Genomic DNA, 21,722 nt, shown 5'->3' on the forward strand with positions numbered 1-21,722 from the left:
GTTACAATGATATGAATAAATCAAGCCCTAAATGTACCAGCTAACTGAAAAAGCTTAAAAAAGAAAGAAAAACATGACTGTTAATACAGTATAAATAAACATGTGGTGTACTGAAGGGTTAATCAGCCATCTTGTTTTCATTGAAGGGTTAATCAGCCATCTTGTTTCTCTATGTCTGTCCCTGCTGATTTCAAGGTGGTTATATCCTGGCTCTTTTCCAGTACTCGCTGCTATCATAAACTTTGTTACTTTCCTTAGACACTGTACATTCTGTGCTTTCTCATAACTAACGAATACTACACAAGGCGATGTATAAGCCACCCCACAAAGACACTGCTATTTCCCTACCTCTGCACCAAATATTAACCAATCATGTAATTGAACCAGCGTCGTTTGTTGTGTATAAATATGTTGTTTTCGTCATCATTAAATCAGAGTTCAACCTTGTATCTGTGGTCATCGTTACTGGTCATATCATATGAGGTTACACTCTCACGGAGCTCTAAGGGGTCTTCACACTGAGGTCAAATAAGGTAATTAATAGATCAGACAATCGATACATCGGCGTATGATCGATTCTCTTCAAGTGGGGGCTCGGCCACCGGGATGCGAGGTCCATTCCTACACAGATGTCATAAAGATTTTACAGTCTGCCTGAATCTGTTGTGAGGTTACGGACATACTCGATCCTGAACCTGTGACACCATGCCTGGGGTATGTTGAATGTCTTATATAGAAGTTAGAGTCTTCTATCATAGAAGTTAAAGTCTTCTATTTTTGTGCACATAACCTGATCTAGGATCAGATGCCGTACTTGGAGTACGAAGGAGACCTGGGGTCTTTAGTCTAAATAGTACCTCACTTTGAACGCCCATTCTTTATTGGCCAATTGTCTTTATTGTATTGTCTTAAAGTATAAGTTTTTCTTTCATTCAATATCCCTGTGTGATTGGTGAGTATACACACTCGTGATATCTGTATTTCCTTGTAAACCGTGCGGCTGGTAAGTTCACGCACAATAACTTCACCATTTGTCTAATCTGACTACTGTATGCCAACAGACTTGCGGACTTTATGCTCTCCTTCTCGGAGTAACGCAACGTGAGGCTTCACATACAGTTCTCAGCAACATAACAACAAGACTCTGTCCACCGTCACGTAGACGGTCTGTTGTTTCACTAACATTTTGTACTTTTATATTTAATGGGATGTATCTAGAGGAAATATAGTTCATATAATATTCAGATAAAGACCAACCCTCACAGTCTGCTGCCACAGGTCCCGACCTGCCTGACTGAAGACGGTGCCCCTGGTCTGAGTATTAAGAACTTTCCACGCTCCCATTCATAGTCAGAAATATTGATACACAATCATACCCCGACATGGGTGGAAATAATAGTAAGAATAAAACAGTCTATCCACCCCCATTACTTAGTGAAATATGTAAGGAGTATGTTGCCCACAAATTATTACCTTGTTAATCCATGAGGTGGACAATATAATAGATGGGACTGGAATCAAGTCCCCAGTATTAATACCCCGATCCCTGCAATATAGTAAACAGCACACAGGAGATAACTGACATGTGGAATGAAATCACCGTACACCAGTTCAGCTTTGAAAGATCTATTTTCTGTTGAGCTCTCAGGGTGTACGGCGGATTCCTGCTAGGCTTCTGTGTCTTTGCTGGAAGAGGGGGGGTTTGAGGGGGAAGCTGCAGTATTGGCCTCTCTCTCCCTAACACTGAACATCGCTGCCTATTGCAGTTTCATGTAAATAGAAACCTACAGTCACTGAATTTTGGAAGAAATTTAAAAGATGCTGGACTGAGGAAACGGGACTATTTCTTGAAATATTCCCTTTACTCATTTCCACCTTTACCAATAACCTACATCCCTCCATTTCCACGCCAGTTAAACAAAGTGTCTCTTCCCGGACTTCAGACACCCTCCAGGAATTTGAGACCCATTTGTATGAAAAGGAGGCGGCTGGATGTTTTGATATGAAGAAGACTGTCGTCACTTCTACTCACAACTTCCAAAATAATAACAGAGGCCCACCAAATAGACCAAATAGGGGGATCCCACAAAATAACCAGAAAAGACCATATAGACCCCCTCAGGGTCCAACACCCCGTGCGCCTCCATACAACAGAGATTACAACAATACTGGTGCAGTACCAAGACAAACAACTTGTTTCAACTGTGGCCGGAATACACACTGGGCTAGGGACTGTCCACTCCCTCCCCAGAAACCACAACAACCTTACACTCCCAGACCCCAACAGGGACCATACAGACCACACTCAACATCAGTTCAAGACCATGTACGTTTCAGAGTGGACTGGTCTGACCCTGCACATTGGCCCTTATTCTGATTGATGCGGACTTTACCGCGTTCTTACGGATCGCGTCTTTACGGCGTCTGCGCATGCGTGGAGAACGCTACGCGCATGTGCCACGCCTTGACTCGGTACCAGTTCGGACAAAGCCCGTCCAAAACTGGTCACCGCAATCAGTCGGGAAATAGGGGCGTATTATGGGCGTCATGCGGAATGACACATGGGCGTAGTTTCAAAGTGGGCAAAACGGGGCGGAAACATGGGCGGACACGGGGGAGTACACTTATGTTGGGGGGCGTACATTCGGAAACCACTCCGAATGCACGCGAGCAAAAAGGGCTGAAATGTGCGGTGTCCACAAGTGTACTATTGCTTTGCGGACACCACTCGTTCATGCGGTAGGCGAACGTACGCCTAATGACTACAACCATTAACACCTGAACCCAATACAATCTACTCCTTTACTCATTACTCACTAATAGGACGCTTGTCAGTGCTTTAATTGAAACCATTGCTGCTTCAAGGAAACCTTAGTAATCCCCCACATATGCTGTACTTGTCCCACACTTAAAAACTGCTAACAATTGACATGACAGAATATTAATACTAGCAATACACATGTGTATTCGACATGTACTCATGAAACCACACATTTTGGGTAAAGTAAACACATTTATTTATATTCATGTCACACTCAATGCCACTGTCATGCAATGACCATAAAATTAAACATCAAAACTATAAACAACATGCCAGGAATGCAGCAAAATAAATAATAATAAAACACAAATATAATAGCACACAGATGGACTCCAGCACCTCCTATGTGCCACTGCACATGTAGCCAGTGGGAAATGAGGAGGCTGCTGGCCCTTCTACAGCAGGGCAAGCTGCACCTGACCATTCTCCAGCAGGGCACCCTACACCTGGCCCTTCTGCAGCAGGCCAACCTGCAGCTGGCTCATATGCACCATCAGCAGACTCATTTGGAACACAACCGGGGACTTCACCAGATAGTACCATGGCCATCACTTCAAGTACAGCTGACAGTAATGCCAGGCACAAGAGGGCAACAGGGGAACCACAAAGGACATATGAAGCAAGGGCTCATCTGGTTCCCCTCAGCACGTGATTGGACACAAGAAGCTGACACACACAGCACAATGGAAGATTTGGGAACACATAACGGTAGAGATTAATGCGGCCACAAGTTCATTTCCGACCACGTTTGGCCTTGGTAGGCTCCTTGGCCTGTGCAGCAGCTCTTCGGGGACGCCCAGATGCTGGGGCAGGTGGAGCAGATGATGTGGAGGGGTTGGCTGGTCTACCCCTCCTGCCAGCAGGGAGTGTTTCCGCTGGTAATGCACCAGAAACGGATGACATTAGGACCCTGTTGCTGGTAACCAGCTCCACCATAAGCTCATTATGGTGGAGGAGGAGATCATTTTGGCGGGTGGCTTGCTCGGCCAGCACCTGAGCACTTGCAGCCATGGCCTGATGTGACTCAGCCATGGCCTGCATGCTCCCAGCGATGGACTGCTGGGTGCTGACCAAGCTCGCCAGGATCTCCTCGGTCCTACGCATCCGTTCTGATGCGAAATCTCCCTGCTGGTTGATGTCCACAAGCACCTGGGCCAAGGCGGCCAAATCGGCTTGGCCCGATGCCTGCTGCTGCACAGGCCTACCTCTGGGGCCAGGTGGCACGGACTCCTCCACCTCCTGAGCAGAGTCCTCACCAAGCGGTGGGGTGTCTGTGGGAAAAGATAAACACAATTAGGAGACATTCTACGATAATTACTTGCACAAGTTTATGGCATGACCAATATTTACCTTCCAGAAAAGACGCAAACACTTCAGCTGGGGCCTCGCTATCCATCGTGCTCACCCCCCTGATCTCCTCAACTGAGATACAGCTCTCCGCCATCTCCTCCAGGGGGGTGAGCTCTAGCCCTGATGGCATGGGGCCGGCCCCAGATGTCTGGCTGTGGTCCCACCGCTTGGTCATCTTCCTCTTCAGGTTGGTTTTGAAGTCCTGCCACCTGCAATGTAAGTTGACATATTAATACATGTCACTCCCAATGTTAGCTGTTGCAGCCATTGCTATGTGCTACATATTACAACATGTGATTAATGTCCCATATATAATATTACATGCAACTATGATATCAACCGTTACAATACACATTCACAATCACCCTACTCTGACTCTCAAGGAAATAACATGGCAATAATGTATGTGTATCGTAACAACCTCATGTGCCATTTGCAAAATGCATATAAGCATCAATTAAATCATTACTTGGCTATTACTGGGCACATGTATGACAAAACAACTTGCCTCTTCTTCACATGGTCCGTCTCACGAACTTGTGGCGCAACTGCATTAATCTCTGCCGTTATCTGTTCCCAAATCTTCCATCGGCGTGTGTGTGTCAGCTTCTCGGATGGGCACTCTATCCAATCACGTGCTCGGGGAACCAGGATGGCCAGCTCCTGTGCTTCATATGCCTTGTTTTTTTTTGGTGGTTCGGCTGTTGCACTGGCTCGCCCCTTGCTACGTCCCTGGCCACGCCCCCTGGCACCAGTCGCTGCACTTGAAGTGCTGGCCATGGTACTACCTTGTGAAGTCCCCTGTTGTGTTCCAAACAAATCTGCTGATGGTGCAGATGAGCCAGCTGCAGGTTGGGCTGCTGCAGAAGGGCCAGGTGTTGGTTGCTCTGCTGTCGAATGGTCATGTGCAGCTTGGCCTGCTGTAGAAGGGCCAGCAGCCTCCTCATTACCCACTGCCTGCATGTGCAGTGGCACATAGGTGGTGCTGGAGTCCAGCTGGGCAAAAAGTTGCTGGAGCTCTGGGTCTAACTCTGGTTGGGAGCCAGACATGTTAGCAACAACATTGTCACCCTGTAATACACCTTTTTATACTGTTTGAGTATCCTGTTTGGCGGACATCAGCGGCAGCTGCGTTCCGTGCGTGAGCGTACGTCGCTGTTCTTTCGCGCCGCATACGGTGGCGGAAATTCCATTGTGGAAAACCTGGCGAAAGTTCTAAATGAAATACTGGTCACCAATTATAACATTGCATAGAATCTTCGGATACACCTGGGACTATTGCACAATACACATGCTATTTGCTAGCATTACATGACATTTGATTCATGACTACTGGCGTATGATGGCGTTTGATTGCAAGCTAAAAGTAGCCCATTCCCTTAGAGAATCCACGCCACAAGTCAGGCAATACTCATCTCTACTGTTATAGACAACACATGTGAGAGCCCTATAAATAGTGAGTTGCTGGTAGAATCAGTTGTCTCCAGATCACGACTTGTCAGGGTCTAAGGTAAGCTCTTCCATGCTCCTTGTAGATATGATATCCATTCACTATGTAAGTGTATGAAGGTATGCACCATTGCCTCACTGCCTACAGATTGTTGGGCCAGCAAAGTGTGTGTATCATTATTGCAACATGTCACATGTTCACTATTTCACTCACAGGTCTTAAACCTGTGTGGGTTCATCTATTGCAGGACAACATGTCCCAGCAATAGATGAAATGTCTCATAGTACATGAAGTTGGCAAAAAATGCTGACACCTTTATCTGTGTGTTTTGGACGGTGTGTATTGAGTTCATATTATTGTGTCATCATTATAGAGTCAAATGGATCTGCGTGATTACACGGGGCGGCCATCAATTGTACGTATAGAAGGCTACAAATCAGTTTGTAGTGGGATATGGCCATTATGTGCATAGGTGCATCAGTATTTATGTTCATTTCTTTATAGGTTGCAGAAGCTATTCTGCGCTACATGGAGAGGAGGCTAAGGGCACTTGCGGCTCTCCCCACTCGTCGCCCAAGGAGGCCAGGACGTGCTAGAATCTATCGCACACGGGTGACTCTGTTTGCTATGCCCGATGATGAGGTACTTACTAGGTACCGGTTACCCCCAAATGTAATTCTGGATCTGCTCAACCTAATTCAGAGCGATTTGGAACCTCTACACGGGATCACGACAGCAATTCCGCCTCACACACAGCTGCTGGCGGTGTTGCATTTCTGCGCCTCAGGATCGTTCCAACAAGTAGTGGCAGTACTTGCTGGAATATCTCAGCCGGCCTTCTGCCGAATCCTGAGGCGTGTGACGTCGGCCATGTTCAGGCGCAAGGGGCACTTCATGGCCATGACATTTTCCCCCGAGACCCTGCGCAGAAGCCAGCACGCCTTCCAACAAATTGCTGGCTTCCCTAATGTGATAGGGGCTGTGGATGGCACCCATGTACCATTTGTGCCTCCATCTCGAAGTGAGAAGATATATAGGAACCGCAAATTGTTCCACTCACTGAACGTGATGGTGGTATGTGGCCCATCCATGGAAATTCTCGCCTTCAACTCGAAGTTTCCCGGAAGTGCCCATGACTCGCATGTCATCCGACAAACCGGGATATGGCAAAGACTACAAGAGCTGGAAGGCCGTGATGCGTGGGTTCTGGGTGACTCCGGTTACCCATGTACGCCCTGGCTACTTACGCCGTACAGCTACCCAGCACCGGGCCCACAGGAGGCATTCAATGTGGCGCATGTTGCCACCAGGCAAGTGGTGGAGCGCTCAATTGGCCTTTTAAAAGGTCGATTTAGAGTGCTCCACCGCACTGGTGGTGACTTGCAATATGCGCCTGAAATGGTGTCGAGGATCGTGGGCCTGTGTGTATTTTTGCATAACATTGCTGTGCGGCGTGAGATACCCTTTGAGGAGTGGGAGGTACCATCTGAGCCGCAAGATCCGCCCATGCGCCCATCCCGCGCCCCTGAATGCCGGAGGGGATACCAGCTGCGGGACTCTGTGGCGCAAAGATATTTCAGGTACATGTTATTGAGTTGACATAACACACCCATTTTAGTCACAATCACCCCTTCAAATAAGTCCAGTGTGTTAGTTGTCAGTGTTACAAACCGACCATTAGCCAGCCTGCCCTCCTAATGCCAAAGAAATAGGAGATATTTAGCATATGTGTTTGGTTTTGGGGGAAGTTCAATATAGGTGGGAATTATTATACCTTGGACAAGGCATCTAATGTGTTTGTTATATCTTCATTATTGTAGTTGATACTATCCCTGATGACTGGTGAGTACATTGATTTATTCTATAATGTGTAGGGGATTATTTCCTGTGTTGATGTATGATTTGTTTGCATATATATATATATATATATATATGATGTTGGAATTTATGCACATGTTTCAACATTTCAAGGAGCATGCAGCCAGGCAGCCAGGCAGGCAGGCAGGCAGGCAGGCAGGCAGGCAGGCAGGCAGGGCTGCTGTATAATGCTGGTTTCCGGATACCTGCAAGTGTGTGTATGTGTCTTTTACACATAAATGTACGCATACACATATATGCATAGAGTAAGTAATGCTAACTACAGCTATGCGTTGCTAAGCTATAGCACGCGTTGCTTGGCGGAGCGCGGGCTCATTGGATTTGCTAAGTGCATACACACTGTGTTTTATATATATCAGATTTGTTCATTGCCATACATCAACACTACGGTTTTGAAGGCATGCGAATTTGTCACCATTTGTGTTGGCGCAGAGACGCTGTTAATGTAAAAATGAACAATAAAGTTATTAACACAAATAACTGTGATCAACCAATGCCACCACCTGATTGGTTGATAGATGCCATTGTCAACATGGCGGAGACACGGAGGGCAGAACCCTTCACGCATGAGGAGCTGCGAGTTCTTGTCTCCGTCATGGAGACAAGGCTGGGCCGTGCGGGGCCCTTCATAACCAACCGCCATAAGCGGAGGGCCTACGCTGCGGCAGGGCGCCGGATTTACGCCCGCACTCGGGTGCGTAGGTCCCTCGGGCAGCTGGAGAGGCGGTGGTCCGACCTCCGCAGGCGCCAGCCCCAGCTGCTCACACAACTAAGGGGCGAAATTGCGGAATGTGAGTATTTTAGCTATGAAATTTCGCACTTACAACATAGCATATATAAGCAATAAAATGTGTCTCATGATAAGTGGGTGTCCATGGGTTTAAAAGTCCATAGACTGTTATGTGTGCTTCTTCCTGGTTAACATGCAGTCATGAGGCTTTTATATGTAATGCCATAGCATTGAGGATTCTGATGCATACAATGTGCCCGATCTAATATGTGTTACACATTGATAAATGCCTGGGTTGTAATGTGGGAACAAATTACTAACCATCACATAATAATTTGAATGACACACTTTGGAGTCCATTAACAGTAAGGAGCTACTTTCCTGCATCGTTTGCCATCATTATCACCCTTCCATGTATGTCTTGTTTTGGATTAATAAATGTGCCCCAATGAGCCAACATTGACCATGATGTTTTTTTCTACCACACAGCACGAGCCCGAGCCCGACAGGCCCGTGAACAGGCGGAGGCAGGCCTGGCCCAGGACGAGGGCCAACACCCCGAGGAGGAGGTGCCGGCAAGGGTGGAGGAGGAGGAAGTTGGCCAGGAGCAAATGGTGGAGGAGGAGGTGGAGGAGGAGTTTGTGGCGGAGGAGGAGGTGTTGGTGGCGGAGGAGGAGGAGGAGGAGGAGGAGGTGGTGGTGGTGGTGGTGGAGGAGGAGTTGGAGGAGGAGTTGGAGGAGGAGTTGGAGGAGGAGGTGGAGGAGGAGGTGGAGGAGGAGGTGGAGGAGGAGGTGGAGGAGGAGTTGCAGGAGGAGGATGTTGTGCCCGAGGAGATGGCGGAGGAGGGGGCTGAGGATGACACAGTTGCCCCGGACACCTCCAATTCAGAGGGGGAGGAGGCGTGCCAGGCACCGGAGTCGGCGCAGATCGGTATGTTGACATAATGCATAATTCATGAAGTAGTTGTACTGGTATTTGTTTTTTAGCACTGTTGATTACAAATTTTGGGCCCATACTAATCATATAGACCCCAAAGTGGGTAGCTACAGATACAGGTACGGGTTAGATGGGGTGTCCAAGGCATCCCTTTCATCCAGGACACCTCTGAATTACACAGGTTTGTGGGATGGGTTGGAGGTCCATTTTGACTGCCACATAACCGTTGTAGTTAAACAGGATCCTGGAGTAAAGGGATGAGTGGATCATTTGTGGCTTAAATTCACCTGCTGCAAGCGTGGATTATGACCCATCAAATAGTGGAATCTATATTGTTGGTGAATGTTATTTATAAACTCTAGGATGTATGCTATAAATGGAGTATGGCCCGGCCTACCTTGGAATGGAGTCAGAAGTTGCCAGTGTCCCAGGAGCCTCCTCTACCTAAACACCCCCTGTACTTCAGTTTTTTTTTTGCCCGTCACAGAATTGTAGGTTGGTTTAGACAGAATTATGATTTTGAGGATGTGTACTGTGCATTCCTTACATTTGCATAACTCCCATGCCACGAACCATCACTGAACTTATAGACTGAGCAGATTGTGACAAGTTCTTATTGACGGAGCCCATGACCTGCTTGTCATTGGTTAGTCATGGGTGGGTTGTGACTGAGAAGAAACAATATGACTGTTATGTCTTCTGCAGAGTAAAGTGTATAGGCCACAAAATACAGTATGTAGTAAATAACTTAGCATGTATGTATATATGTGTCATATCTATTTATCTATGTGTGTCTCTATCTCTCTACATCATGGGTCCTCAAAGTGCGGCCCTCCAGATGTTGTGAAACTACAAATCCCGCCATGCCTTGCCACAGTTTTAACACTTCCTTATAGCAAAACTGTGGCAAGGCATGCTGGGCTTTGTAGTTTCCCAACATCTGGAGGGCCGCAGTTTGAGGACCCATGCTCTACATAGATATATATATATATATATATATATATACACACATGTCACCTAGCATTTGTGCAATTTATGTCGCAGTATGTGAAATGTATGCAAGAATAACATGACTAATTGTTGCCCCTTTGACATGCCCACAGATGACACCACACCGGCAGATGAGGGTGTGCATGGGGCCCTCCGGCGACTTGAGCACCATCTGCGGCTGGCGCAAGCCGACCTGCAGGACCTCAAGGACCAGCTTCTTTAATTTTGATTTTTATATTTTTTAAATTATGTTAATTGTGGCATTAATAAAATTGTTTATGCAAGTTCACAGTTGTTGGTTTTATTTGCACTTTAAATAGTATATGTGTAGATTGTTTATAATCTTTTACACAGGGTGTAATACAAAGCATTGCACTTACATTGCTGTAAGGGTTAATGTGTGCTATGCATGTGTTAGGCATGCTTGTAAGGATATATTGGAATCTAATTGAATCCAATTCCAAATAAGCAGTTTTTTATGAGGATAGGTAATTGAATAAGTGGGTCATGTGATGTCTTGCAGAAGATACTTCATAGTGGGTTGTTTGGCGTAAATCCTCCGCTTACGTGCGGTAGCACCGCTTGGCTCCCGTTCGGATGCGGTATTCCCGAGCATACTCTGTAATACTCTGTAATACCGTGCCGAATCGGAGTGTTTCTCCCGCACACGCATGCTTTGTATGTCGTCCGTAAACACGCCCTGTTCTTAAAGAGTGAGTCCGTCCGAATGCGGAGGACACGTGGGCGTTTCTACGGACGATGGCCGCATGCGGCAAAACACCGTGGCGTGCGGACCGCTCCGTAAGAATGCGGGAATATCCGCACAGATCAGAATAAGGGCCATTGACGGGGCCCGGAGGAGGGTATCCCATCTTTTGCACAGTTCACTACTCATTGGGAAGATTCACCCCTCATCACATTATATGTTGATGATAAAAAACTGTCCTTTCTAGTAGACAGTGGGGCAACAACCAGTGTTTTGTGTTCTCTTAACTATGATGGTGAACTGCAAAAGACTACTCCTTCAATGGGAATCAACGGGATACCCACTGACACATACCTGACTGACCCAGTTATCATACGCTCTGACAAGGGAAAACACTTAGGGATACACCAATTCAGGATCATCCCAGAATGTCCTGTTAACTTACTGGGCCGTGACTTGTTTAGTAAATTCCACATCTCCATCTCACCCTCTCCACGAGGGAGTGGGCTCCAAGTCACCTCCCCACACTTTGTGTCACTACAAAATACTCTGGACAACTCACTTGATCAAATTGATGATAGAATTTGGGCCATTGGCCCTTATGACACTGGCTTCATACCCTGTACACCATACAAAGCCAAGCTCAAACCAAATACACAACCCGTGTTTTGCAGACAATATTCACTCTCACCAGAAAAGATTGAAGGTCTTAGACCTATGATACATGACTTCCTCGAACAAGGCATACTCAGGTACATTGTCTCACCTTACTCGACACCTATCAACCCTGTTGCTAAGGCCGATGGCTCTGTTAGATTCGTACAAGACTTGAGAAAAGTAAATGATCTCATTGTTCCTATTGCACCCATAGTACCTGACATCAATTCACTCATCTCAGCAATCCCTGCAAACGCAACCCACTTTAATGTCATAGATTTGAAAAACGCATTTTTAGCATTCCTATAGACACAGAGACCCAATTACTCTTTGCTTTTTCATTTGAAGGTAAACAATTAACCTGGTGTCGTTTACCCCAAGGCTATATTGACTCTCCAGTGGTCTATAGCATAATCCTCCAAGCCACATTGGCTCCATGGCACCCCCCCCATAGTTCTGTCCTGCTACAGTATGCAGATGATCTGCTTCTCTGTAGTGTCACCGAGGAGACCAGCCGGTTAGATGGAATCTCATTGTTAAACTGGTTAGCAGAATGTGGACACAAAGTGTCAAGAGAAAAATTGCAATGGTGTAAAACGCATGTCAATTACCTGGGTTTTGTGCTCTCTGAGGGAGAAAGAAAAATCAGTCCACAACGCATACAGTCTGTATTGGGCCTGGTCACCCCAACTACCCAGAAGGATATGTTGTCTTTCTTGGGTATGGTAAGTTACTGCAGACAGTGGATCTCTGATTGTTCCTACTATGATAATATCTTGAGACAATGCACACTCAAAGACAAACCCAAGGTTATACAATGGTCAGATGAAATGTATTCTGCATTTAAAAAATTGAAAGAAATGTTAGTACAGAGTCCCGCGCTTGGTCTCCCGGACTATATGTTATCATTTCACTTGTTTGCAAGGGACACATGTACAACTATGGCGGGTGTACTGACCCAACTTCATGGAGGCAAAATGCGCCCAGTCGCATTCTTCTCAAAGGTAATGCCTGTCACTGTGCAAGGAATGCCAGCTTGTCTTCGAGCACTGGCTGCCTGTGCAATGGTTGTTGAGATGTCCACATCACTTACATTAGGACATCCTACTGTGTTACATACCACACATAATGTCCTCTCCATCCTCAAAGGTCTACACACACAACACATGTCTGCCCAAAGACTCAGCGGCTATGAAGTACTCCTACTAGGGAACCCTTCTCTCACTGTAAAATACGCAACAAACACAGAAGGACCTGTCCCTGTACTAAACGCACTTTTAGGTCTTAAAGGACCTGACGACGAGGCGCCGCCTCAACATGACTGTACTCTGACAATTGACTCAGAAACTTCACCCAGACAAGACATGTCGACTGTGCCTATCCCCGATGCCGACATAATATTTGTTGACGGCTCCTGCAGCCGTCCCAATGACAACACGTACCAGGCAGGATATGCAGTGGTTAAACTTCCAAACACCACCCTTGAAGCAAAGACAGTCCCCTTACAGTCAGCACAAGCTGCAGAACTCATTGCACTCACTCGAGCTTGTCACATTTACAAAGACAAACCTGTCACAATTTACACAGACTCCAAATACGTTTACGGAGTTGTTCATGATCATGGTATGATCTGGCAACGCCGAGGCTTCACTGGCGCTGATGGGAAAGGCATATCACATGCGCAACTCATCACAGATCTCTTACACGCAATTACATTACCATCTCAAATTGCCATCCTTCATTGTAAAGCACACACTGGAGGAAAGGATGATATCAGCAAAGGCAACGCTCTTGCTGATACCGCTGCTAAACGTGCTGCCACTATAGCAACATATAACCTCACTCTTGCTGTCATCTCGCCTCCTTCGTTAGATGATACATACCTACTGACAGAATTACAGGCTGCTGCCTCTAATTCAGATCTATCAGATTGGACATATCCAATACTGCAGAAGAATCCACGGACTGGATTAATCTGCAAAGAGGGGAAACCATGTATACCCCAAACCAGTGCATCATTGTTCATAGCACACTACCACGGAGTAGGACACCATAGTATAGTAACAACTACTTTACTCCTCTCCAATGATTTCTACATTACTAATGCAAAAGATCTCATTAAACAATACATCAGTAGATGTATAATATGTCTCAGAAACAACCCAAATAACCCAGACAAAGCAAGACACCAGCACCTAGAATACCCAACCACTCCATTCACTCACCTGCAAATCGATTTTACACATATCAATAATGCAGGAAGACAGGAATATGCCCTGGTCATTGTCGACATGTTTTCTCGGTGGCCAGAAGCATATGCCACTAAATCAGAAGATGCAAAAACAGTAGCCCGCATACTCACGCGAGAGATCATTCCGCGCTGAGGATGCCCGCTCCGAATCAATAGCGATAAAGGTTCAGCCTTCATAGCCAAAGTCACAGCAGAACTAGTCAAAGCACTGCAAATAGAATGGAAGTTTCACATTCCATATCACCCACAGAGAATGACTCCACAAAAGACTCTAGGTTACTCCCCCTTTGAAGTACTGATGGGCAGACCTTTCCCCACTCCCTGGGCAAAGAACCCTTTAGTTACCACAGAAGGAGACTTAGAAATAATAAGAGAAGAGTATGTCAGATCCCTAATACAGAAACTTAATGAAGTTGAACAAAATGTTATCTTTAAGAATCCTTCTCATCCACAGATACCCACTCACCCATTTAGGGTTGGAGACAAGGTCGTTGTAAAGATCCTACCCAGAAATAAACATCCAGGAGATTTCACCTACGGTCCAGAAACAGAAGTGGTCGCGGTTACCAGGACGGCTGTCCTCACCGACGAAGGACCAACGTGGATCCATGCATCCAGAGTAAAGAAAATTCCACCTCCACCACACGTCAACACAGAGGTCGACACCGATCCCGAGACTGACACAGACGGGACGAGAGAGGTAATAACGGGAGCCAGTGGCTCTGACCTCCAACTTGGAGAAGACCTGCCGGCTGGAGGTGATGAGGAATCAGGGGTACAACATTCTGAAGCCGAGGACGACGCTACAGGATATGACTCCCCCCACCTTAGCCCTAGTGATTTTATTCGGGCTTGTTCTTTATAACTGTTTTGCTGAAGTTGATATTACTCAGAATGATGGACGTTTTACCTTCTGGTATAATTCTTCTAGTACAACTGTTGCTACTTTCATATTTTCTTATTGTGATATTGTATCTTGTTCAAACAATCAAGGCGGGAATCGAGAAGAACCACCGCTGCCCTGGCTGTGTAACATCCAACACACACCACACGCTGTAAGTCACGTATATATATGTGTCACTAGTACTTACTGGGGAGATTCTTGCAACTCATGGGGGGCTGTTGGGTGGAACACTAGAGCAGATACCACTGCCTTTGATATCAGCCAAGACTGGGGATATTACCCCGATGTTGGCATCCATAAATGGTCCAATGGTCGATCCTTACTAACCCGTATGTCCCTACGAAAAAAGGGCACTTGCAATGGCCAATTTATCATTAACTTAGAAAACCCGGCCCCCGGTGATGCCGGACTATATGTCTTGGGTAAATATCAATCAGGGGAAAACGGGGGCCCAAGAGGAAAATTCCATTTAAAGGACATGTACGATAACCCAGAATACACCGCCCTCAAAGCCACTGTAAAACCTAAAACACCACCATCATTCCTTAAACCACATGTCACTACTTTTAATGATATGTTGGCCATTGATAATCCCACGTATGAAGATACCATGTCTATGGAAACAGGTTTCTCTGATGTAAACTATTGGTTAGAATGGATGAAGTATAATGCCCGCAAGGTTAATCAAACTGATTGCTATGTGTGTGGAAAGTCCAGACCCCATTTAGGTACTGTACCCATACACATACCACCTGAACAGGATAAATGCTTTTTTAGTTTATACACTGACACTGTAATAGAAGAAGCCAAATGTGAACAATGGAAAAAGGAATACCCCATTATGACAAAGAATACCAACCCTGGTAGTACTATAACTATTTACCCCGGTAATTACACTTGTTATTTCTCTAATAGTACTGATCAAAATGTTGTACAATTGAAATTGTTTCCTGATGGGTATTGTGCTGAAAGAAGACATATCACCATACCCACCATGAAGAAATCTTTGGGAGATATCTATTTTATCTGTGGAGATATGAGGCTGAGGACAAAACTAGACAACCCTTGGAAAGGAGAATGTGCCCTGGCAAAGATTATCATGCCCATTCACATCCTCCCAGCCAACCTTCCTCGGCCTCCTCCCACAGGTAACACAAACACACACTCTAGAGCTAAGAGAGATGCCCCCAAGGAAAGTTTCGATCCACATGTGTATATCGATACTATTGGTGTCCCCCGGGGAGTTCCAGATGAATTCAAGGCTCGAGATGAAGTCGCTGCTGGCTTTGAGTCTCTGCTTCCCCAGGTGACAATCAATAAGAATGTGAATTGGATAAATTACATATATTATAACCAGCAACGTTTTGTGAATGATACTAGAGATGCTTTAAAAGGTATAGCTGAACAGTTAGAAGCCACTTCTCAAATGACTTTTCAGAATCGTATGGCTTTAGATATGATGCTTGCCGAGAAAGGAGGAACCTGTGTGTACATAGGTAAGATTGATGGATGCTGTACTTATATCCCAGACAACACAGGTCCTAATGGGAAAACTACCCTAGCTATTAAACATCTAGAAGATTTATCCATCGAACTCAAGAAGAACTCAGGTGTCACGGACCCCTGGAGTAGCTGGTTTGGATGGCTAAACGATTGGAAACACGCACTAACACAAATAGGCATGTTTATTCTCATTATAATTATTGTACTTATGATAGTAGGATATTGTGTCTTTCCCATATGTAAGAAGATTGGTTCCAAGTACCTGGATAATGTAACACCTGCTATGTACACTGATCTCGCCAAAAGCCTTCCCTCACCAGAAGATTATAGTGAATATGTTAAAATCCATCGTACCAAACAAGATGCCATCTACAAGAATCAAATTGTCTAAAAAGGACATTGATTCTAAGAGGGGATTGAAGGGTTAATCAGCCATCTTGTTTTCATTGAAGGGTTAATCAGCCATCTTGTTTCTCTATGTCTGTCCCTGCTGATTTCAAGGTGGTTATATCCTGGCTCTTTTCCAGTACTCGCTGCTATCATAAACTTTGTTACTTTCCTTAGACACTGTACATTCTGTGCTTTCTCATAACTAACGAATACTACACAAGGCGATGTATAAGCCACCCCACAAAGACACTGCTATTTCCCTACCTCTGCACCAAATATTAACCAATCATGTAATTGAACCAGCGTCGTTTGTTGTGTATAAATATGTTGTTTTCGTCATCATTAAATCAGAGTTCAACCTTGTATCTGTGGTCATCGTTACTGGTCATATCATATGAGGTTACACTCTCACGGAGCTCTAAGGGGTCTTCACACTGAGGTCAAATAAGGTAATTAATAGATCAGACAATCGATACATCGGCGTATGATCGATTCTCTTCATGTACTGAGCTGCCAGGTTGGGTAAAGCTACAACCGGGGTATCTTCTCCATACCTCCCCTTTGGACTTGATAAAATCAGGTATCCTTGGCATATTGCAGGAGAGACTCGATAGTACACTCCAATGCTAAAAAGAGCTGTGCCAGTTAGAGAATATGCATATATACAGGGGCGGATTGGCCTGCCGGGAAACCGGGCTATTTCCCGGTGGGCCGGCCCATAATAGACCTAAAACGGCCTCTCACCCCCCTGGCTGGGCCGCGGACCGCACGGCCGCGGCCGCAGCAGTTTTCCCTAAACAAATATGGCTGCCGTAAGTAAAAGTAAATGTAAGCAGCCAGCAGTAAAAATGGCCGCGGGAGAGCTGGTGCGCATGTGTGGCCACACGCAGCTGCTCCCGCGGTTCTGTCACTGTTACCTGCTGGCTGCTTTAGACCCCTGCTGCTGTCAGGCTCTGTGGCTGCCCGGCAGACAGTAAACTGTCACACTGACTGCATTGAGGCAGCAGCGCCGGCAGCACACAGAACTGAGCTCTCTCCTGGCTCCCAACCCCCTTGATGTCATCAATAATGACAACGGATCCTGGAAAGGGGGCGGAGCTTCACGAGTGGAAGGGGGCGGAGCTACACGGGCACTCAGTTAATGAAAGAATTTGAAAGAAGCCAGCTTTTAAGGTAAATACAGTTGTGGTGCTGATGTTACACAGCACTACTACTGGTGCGGGCATTATGCAGCACTACTACTGGTGCTGGCATTATGCAGCACTACTACTGGTGGCAACTGATGAGGGCATTATGCAGTCACTGCATAATGCCCTCACCAGTTGCCGACAGTAGTGACACTGCATAATGCCCACACTGCATTGCAGTGTCACTACTGTCGGCAACTGATGTGGGCATTATGCAGTGTCACTACTGTCGGCAACTGGTGTGGACATTATGCAGTGTCACTACTGTCGGCAACTAGTGTGGGCATTATGCAGTGTCACTACTGTCGGCAAATGGTGTGGGCATTATGCAGTGTCACCAGGGCCTTTTCTAGAGGCGGACAAGCCGTGCAGCAGCCCGGGGCGCCGCACGGCTTGTCCGCCTCTGATAAATAGCTGGGGCGCCCAGCAGCTTCTCTAGCGTCGCCGCCGCCTCCCCCCTTCCTATCCCTTGCCGCCCGACGAGATCATCACGATCACGGCGGCCGCGGCGGGACATTGCGACTGCGCACTTGCGTCCTGGCTCCAGCAACAAGCTGGCCGCCGGGACTCTGCAGTCTGCACAGGAATCCCCCATGTGTGCGGCGTGACATAATGACGTCACGCCGCGCTCGATAAACGAGGAGCAGCGCAGCAAGATTTGCTGCATGCCATGCTGCTTATCTGGAGAGAGGAGCTGCCTGACAGCCACCCTGACCCCGGGCTTAAGGTAATTAATTAAAAGTGCCCGGAGAGGGGATGGAATTGAGGGGGGGAGGGGGAGGGAATTGAGGGAGGGAGGGAGGGGGGGGGGTGCGAAGTGTGCCCACTGCCCACCAATGTGTATACATTTATACATCCACTGCCCACCAATGTATACATTTATACATCCACTGCCCACCAATGCATATATTTATACATCCACTGCCCACCAATGTATGTATTTTAATATGCCCTCTGCCCACCAATGTATATATTTTAATATGCCCACTGCCCACCAATGTATATATTTTTATATGCCCACTATTGTGTATATTTTTATATATCCACTGCCCACCAATGTGTATATTTTTATATGCCCACTGATGTATATATTTTTATATGCCCACTGCTACCAATGTATATTTAAACACCACTGCCCACCAATGTTTATTAACAATAGGTGGTAACGTATAAATTAATGGCGCAGGCCAGCACTATATATGTTACTGCCTATTATTAATAAACATTGGTGGGCAGTGGTGTTTAAATAAATATACATTGGTGACAGTGGGCATATAAATATTGGTGGGCAGTGGGCATAAAAATATATACATCAGTGGGCATATAAAAATATACATTGCTGGGCAGTGGGCATATACAAATATATACATTGCTGGGCAGTGGGCATATACAAATATATACATTGGTGGGCATCGAACATTGGTGGGCTCATCACATTGTGCAGCGTAATGTGTAATTGGCATCACAGTGTGCGGCGTAATGTGTAATTGGCATCACAGTGTGCGGCGTAATGTGTAATTGTCATCACAGTGTGCGGCGTAATGTGTAATTGGCATCACAGTGTGCGGCGTAATGTGTAATTGTCATCACAGTGTGCGGTGTAATGTGTAATTGTCATCACGGTGTGTGACATAATGTGTAATTGTCATCACGGTGTGCACTTTCCCTATTGTCCTTGGTTTTTAAAAATTGTTGAGCCCTGGCATAACTCGTAATGGGCATCATGGCCTCTGGTGCGCACTGTCACTGTTGTCTTTCTTTTATGAAAAATTGTTGAGCCCTGGCATAATGTGTAATAGGCACTATGGCATGTGGTATAATATAATATAATTTTTGGTGCGTGCCTTCAGCGTAACATGTAATGGGCATCACGGTGTGTGCCATAATGTATAATGGGCATCAGTGTGTGTCGTAACGTGTATGTGGTATTACCGTGTGCGAAATCAAGAAAAGATTGAAGCAAATGTAAAAAATAAGGCGGGTCAATGGGTGGGCTGTGGGTGTGGGTGAGCTACTAGCCATGACCCCACAGCGGCAAAAATGGGGCGTGACCTCATTGAAATAGGCCACGCCCCCATGTCACTAGGTTACGCCCCCTAAAAATGTTGGCGCGCCTGCGGCGCGCAACGGGTACCCTCGGCCCCCCTAGGGCTGCTTCAAAAAATTTCCCGGGCTGCTTTTAATTCCCAATCCGCCCCTGCATATATATATAGATATATATATATATCTATATATATCTATATATATATCTATATATATAAAGGCAAAAGAGCCTACCAGAGGTAGGTAAGAACACTCGCCAAATAAGAAACAACTGAAGATACTCCTAGTTGTTTTAAACATAAATACAAAGTCAAAATGAAAAGAGGTAGTTTAACCTGTTTCTTAAGTCCATCTGCCAACGTTTCGGTCAGCAACAGTGACCTTTGTCAAGGAATGGAAACAAGGAGGCAACACTGCTACACAGTAATCCAGAGACAATGGGACCAATTCCCAGGAGAGAGGCCTCCTGTATTTATGTTTAAAACAACTAGGAGTATCTTCAGTTGTTTCTTATTTGGCGAGTGTTCTTACCTACCTCTGGTAGGCTCTTTTGCCTTTGTACATGGACACGGGCATTGCCTGTGGTCCTTAAAGAACACCCCACGGTTGCTTTATTTGAAAATTGGAGGGCACCAGCTCATTCATATCACCCCGAGAAGGAGTCACTGCTTGTTTGGAGTGCCGCCTCAGGAATTACTATATATATATATATATATATATATATATATATATATACAGAGAGAGTGAGAGTACTGAATGTAGAATCTTATTATAACTTTGTTGAAGCACCGATAGTCCAAGAATATACTCACATTCCAAGGGGGCATGCATTACTAATCCTCCCCCATTTACTTTTTATGCAATTTGTTCAAGAAAATTATTTCAATGCCTTTACATTCTAAACCAATTTACACTTTCCAATTTACTGGTTTATTGGATAAATGTGACCTTTCCATATAATTGACTGCTCAGTCAGCCATAGAATCATAAGTCACACTGGTATAGCACAACATATTCTCACTACAAGAAGCACAATGCCATCATGTACATAGCCAGGCTCACTGGTGCTTAGTTCTCATCTGTATGTCATATGGCAGGTATTCCATCATCTCCTGTGGAGGGCAATGACAGCTGGGAAAGGAGGAGCCAGGTAATAATTCTCTCATCTTAGGTCAGCAGCACCTTAGCAGTAGAGAGTTGCAAGGGTTAAGTTGTAATTAAACTGCAATGTGGCTGTGCAGTATACAGTATGTCTTATTCAGCTGGAGCCATGTGTAGTCATCAGAAGCCATTTACGTTTACACAAACCACTAACAATACTGAGCACTGTATCCTTCATTCTTTAGAGACTGAAGCCTACAAACCAAATTATACATTACAGGATATTATTCCGGCTTCTGAAAAATGACGAGACAACACAATTAGTGTAGACAGAAAAAACTGAATAGTGTTGCAGGGAGTAACATATATTATATTCTAAAGTCATTTTAATGCTAGTATAATAAAATTCATGATTATTTTGTTGGAAATAGATAGATAGATAGATAGATAGATAGATAGATAGATAGATAGATAGATAGATAGATAGATAGATAATATGATACAATAATAAGCAGTTCAGTAGCATCTTGTATATGAACTGACTTTCATTAACCACAGCATTTAATGGACCATGCACAATATACATAATGTGCACTCAAGTTATTGATTATAAGCTTGAAGCTAGAGCAGTGATTACCGAGTCCCATCTCTGCAAGCTTTAAATATACAATGGCAAACAGCCAGACAAATGTTTCCCTAGGGAGCTTTTAAGGAGCAAGAGCCTTGATAAGCCTATCATTTATAAAGACTGTATACCTGCCTAGGGACCAGTGAATAAATGGCAAGGACACCATGTGTCTGCTTCTCTTCTGATGTAAAAACCCT

General features: G+C 45.5%; 1 protein-coding gene across 1 annotated transcript; it reads left to right on the forward strand.

Moving 5' to 3' along the window:
* Nucleotides 1-320: 320 nt before the first annotated feature.
* LOC146060611 (uncharacterized) lies at nucleotides 321-16,929 on the forward strand. Its single transcript, XM_083174008.1, has 2 exons — nucleotides 321-533; nucleotides 14,224-16,929. Exon 2 carries the CDS (start codon nucleotides 14,531-14,533, stop codon nucleotides 16,565-16,567), a length of 2,037 nt encoding a protein of 678 aa, XP_083030134.1. The 5' UTR covers nucleotides 321-533; nucleotides 14,224-14,530; the 3' UTR covers nucleotides 16,568-16,929.
* Nucleotides 16,930-21,722: the final 4,793 nt, after the last annotated feature.

This window comes from Crinia signifera, chromosome 2, assembly GCF_055691185.1.
Source record: "Crinia signifera chromosome 2, ASM5569118v1, whole genome shotgun sequence".
Taxonomy (NCBI): Eukaryota; Metazoa; Chordata; class Amphibia; order Anura; family Myobatrachidae; genus Crinia; species Crinia signifera.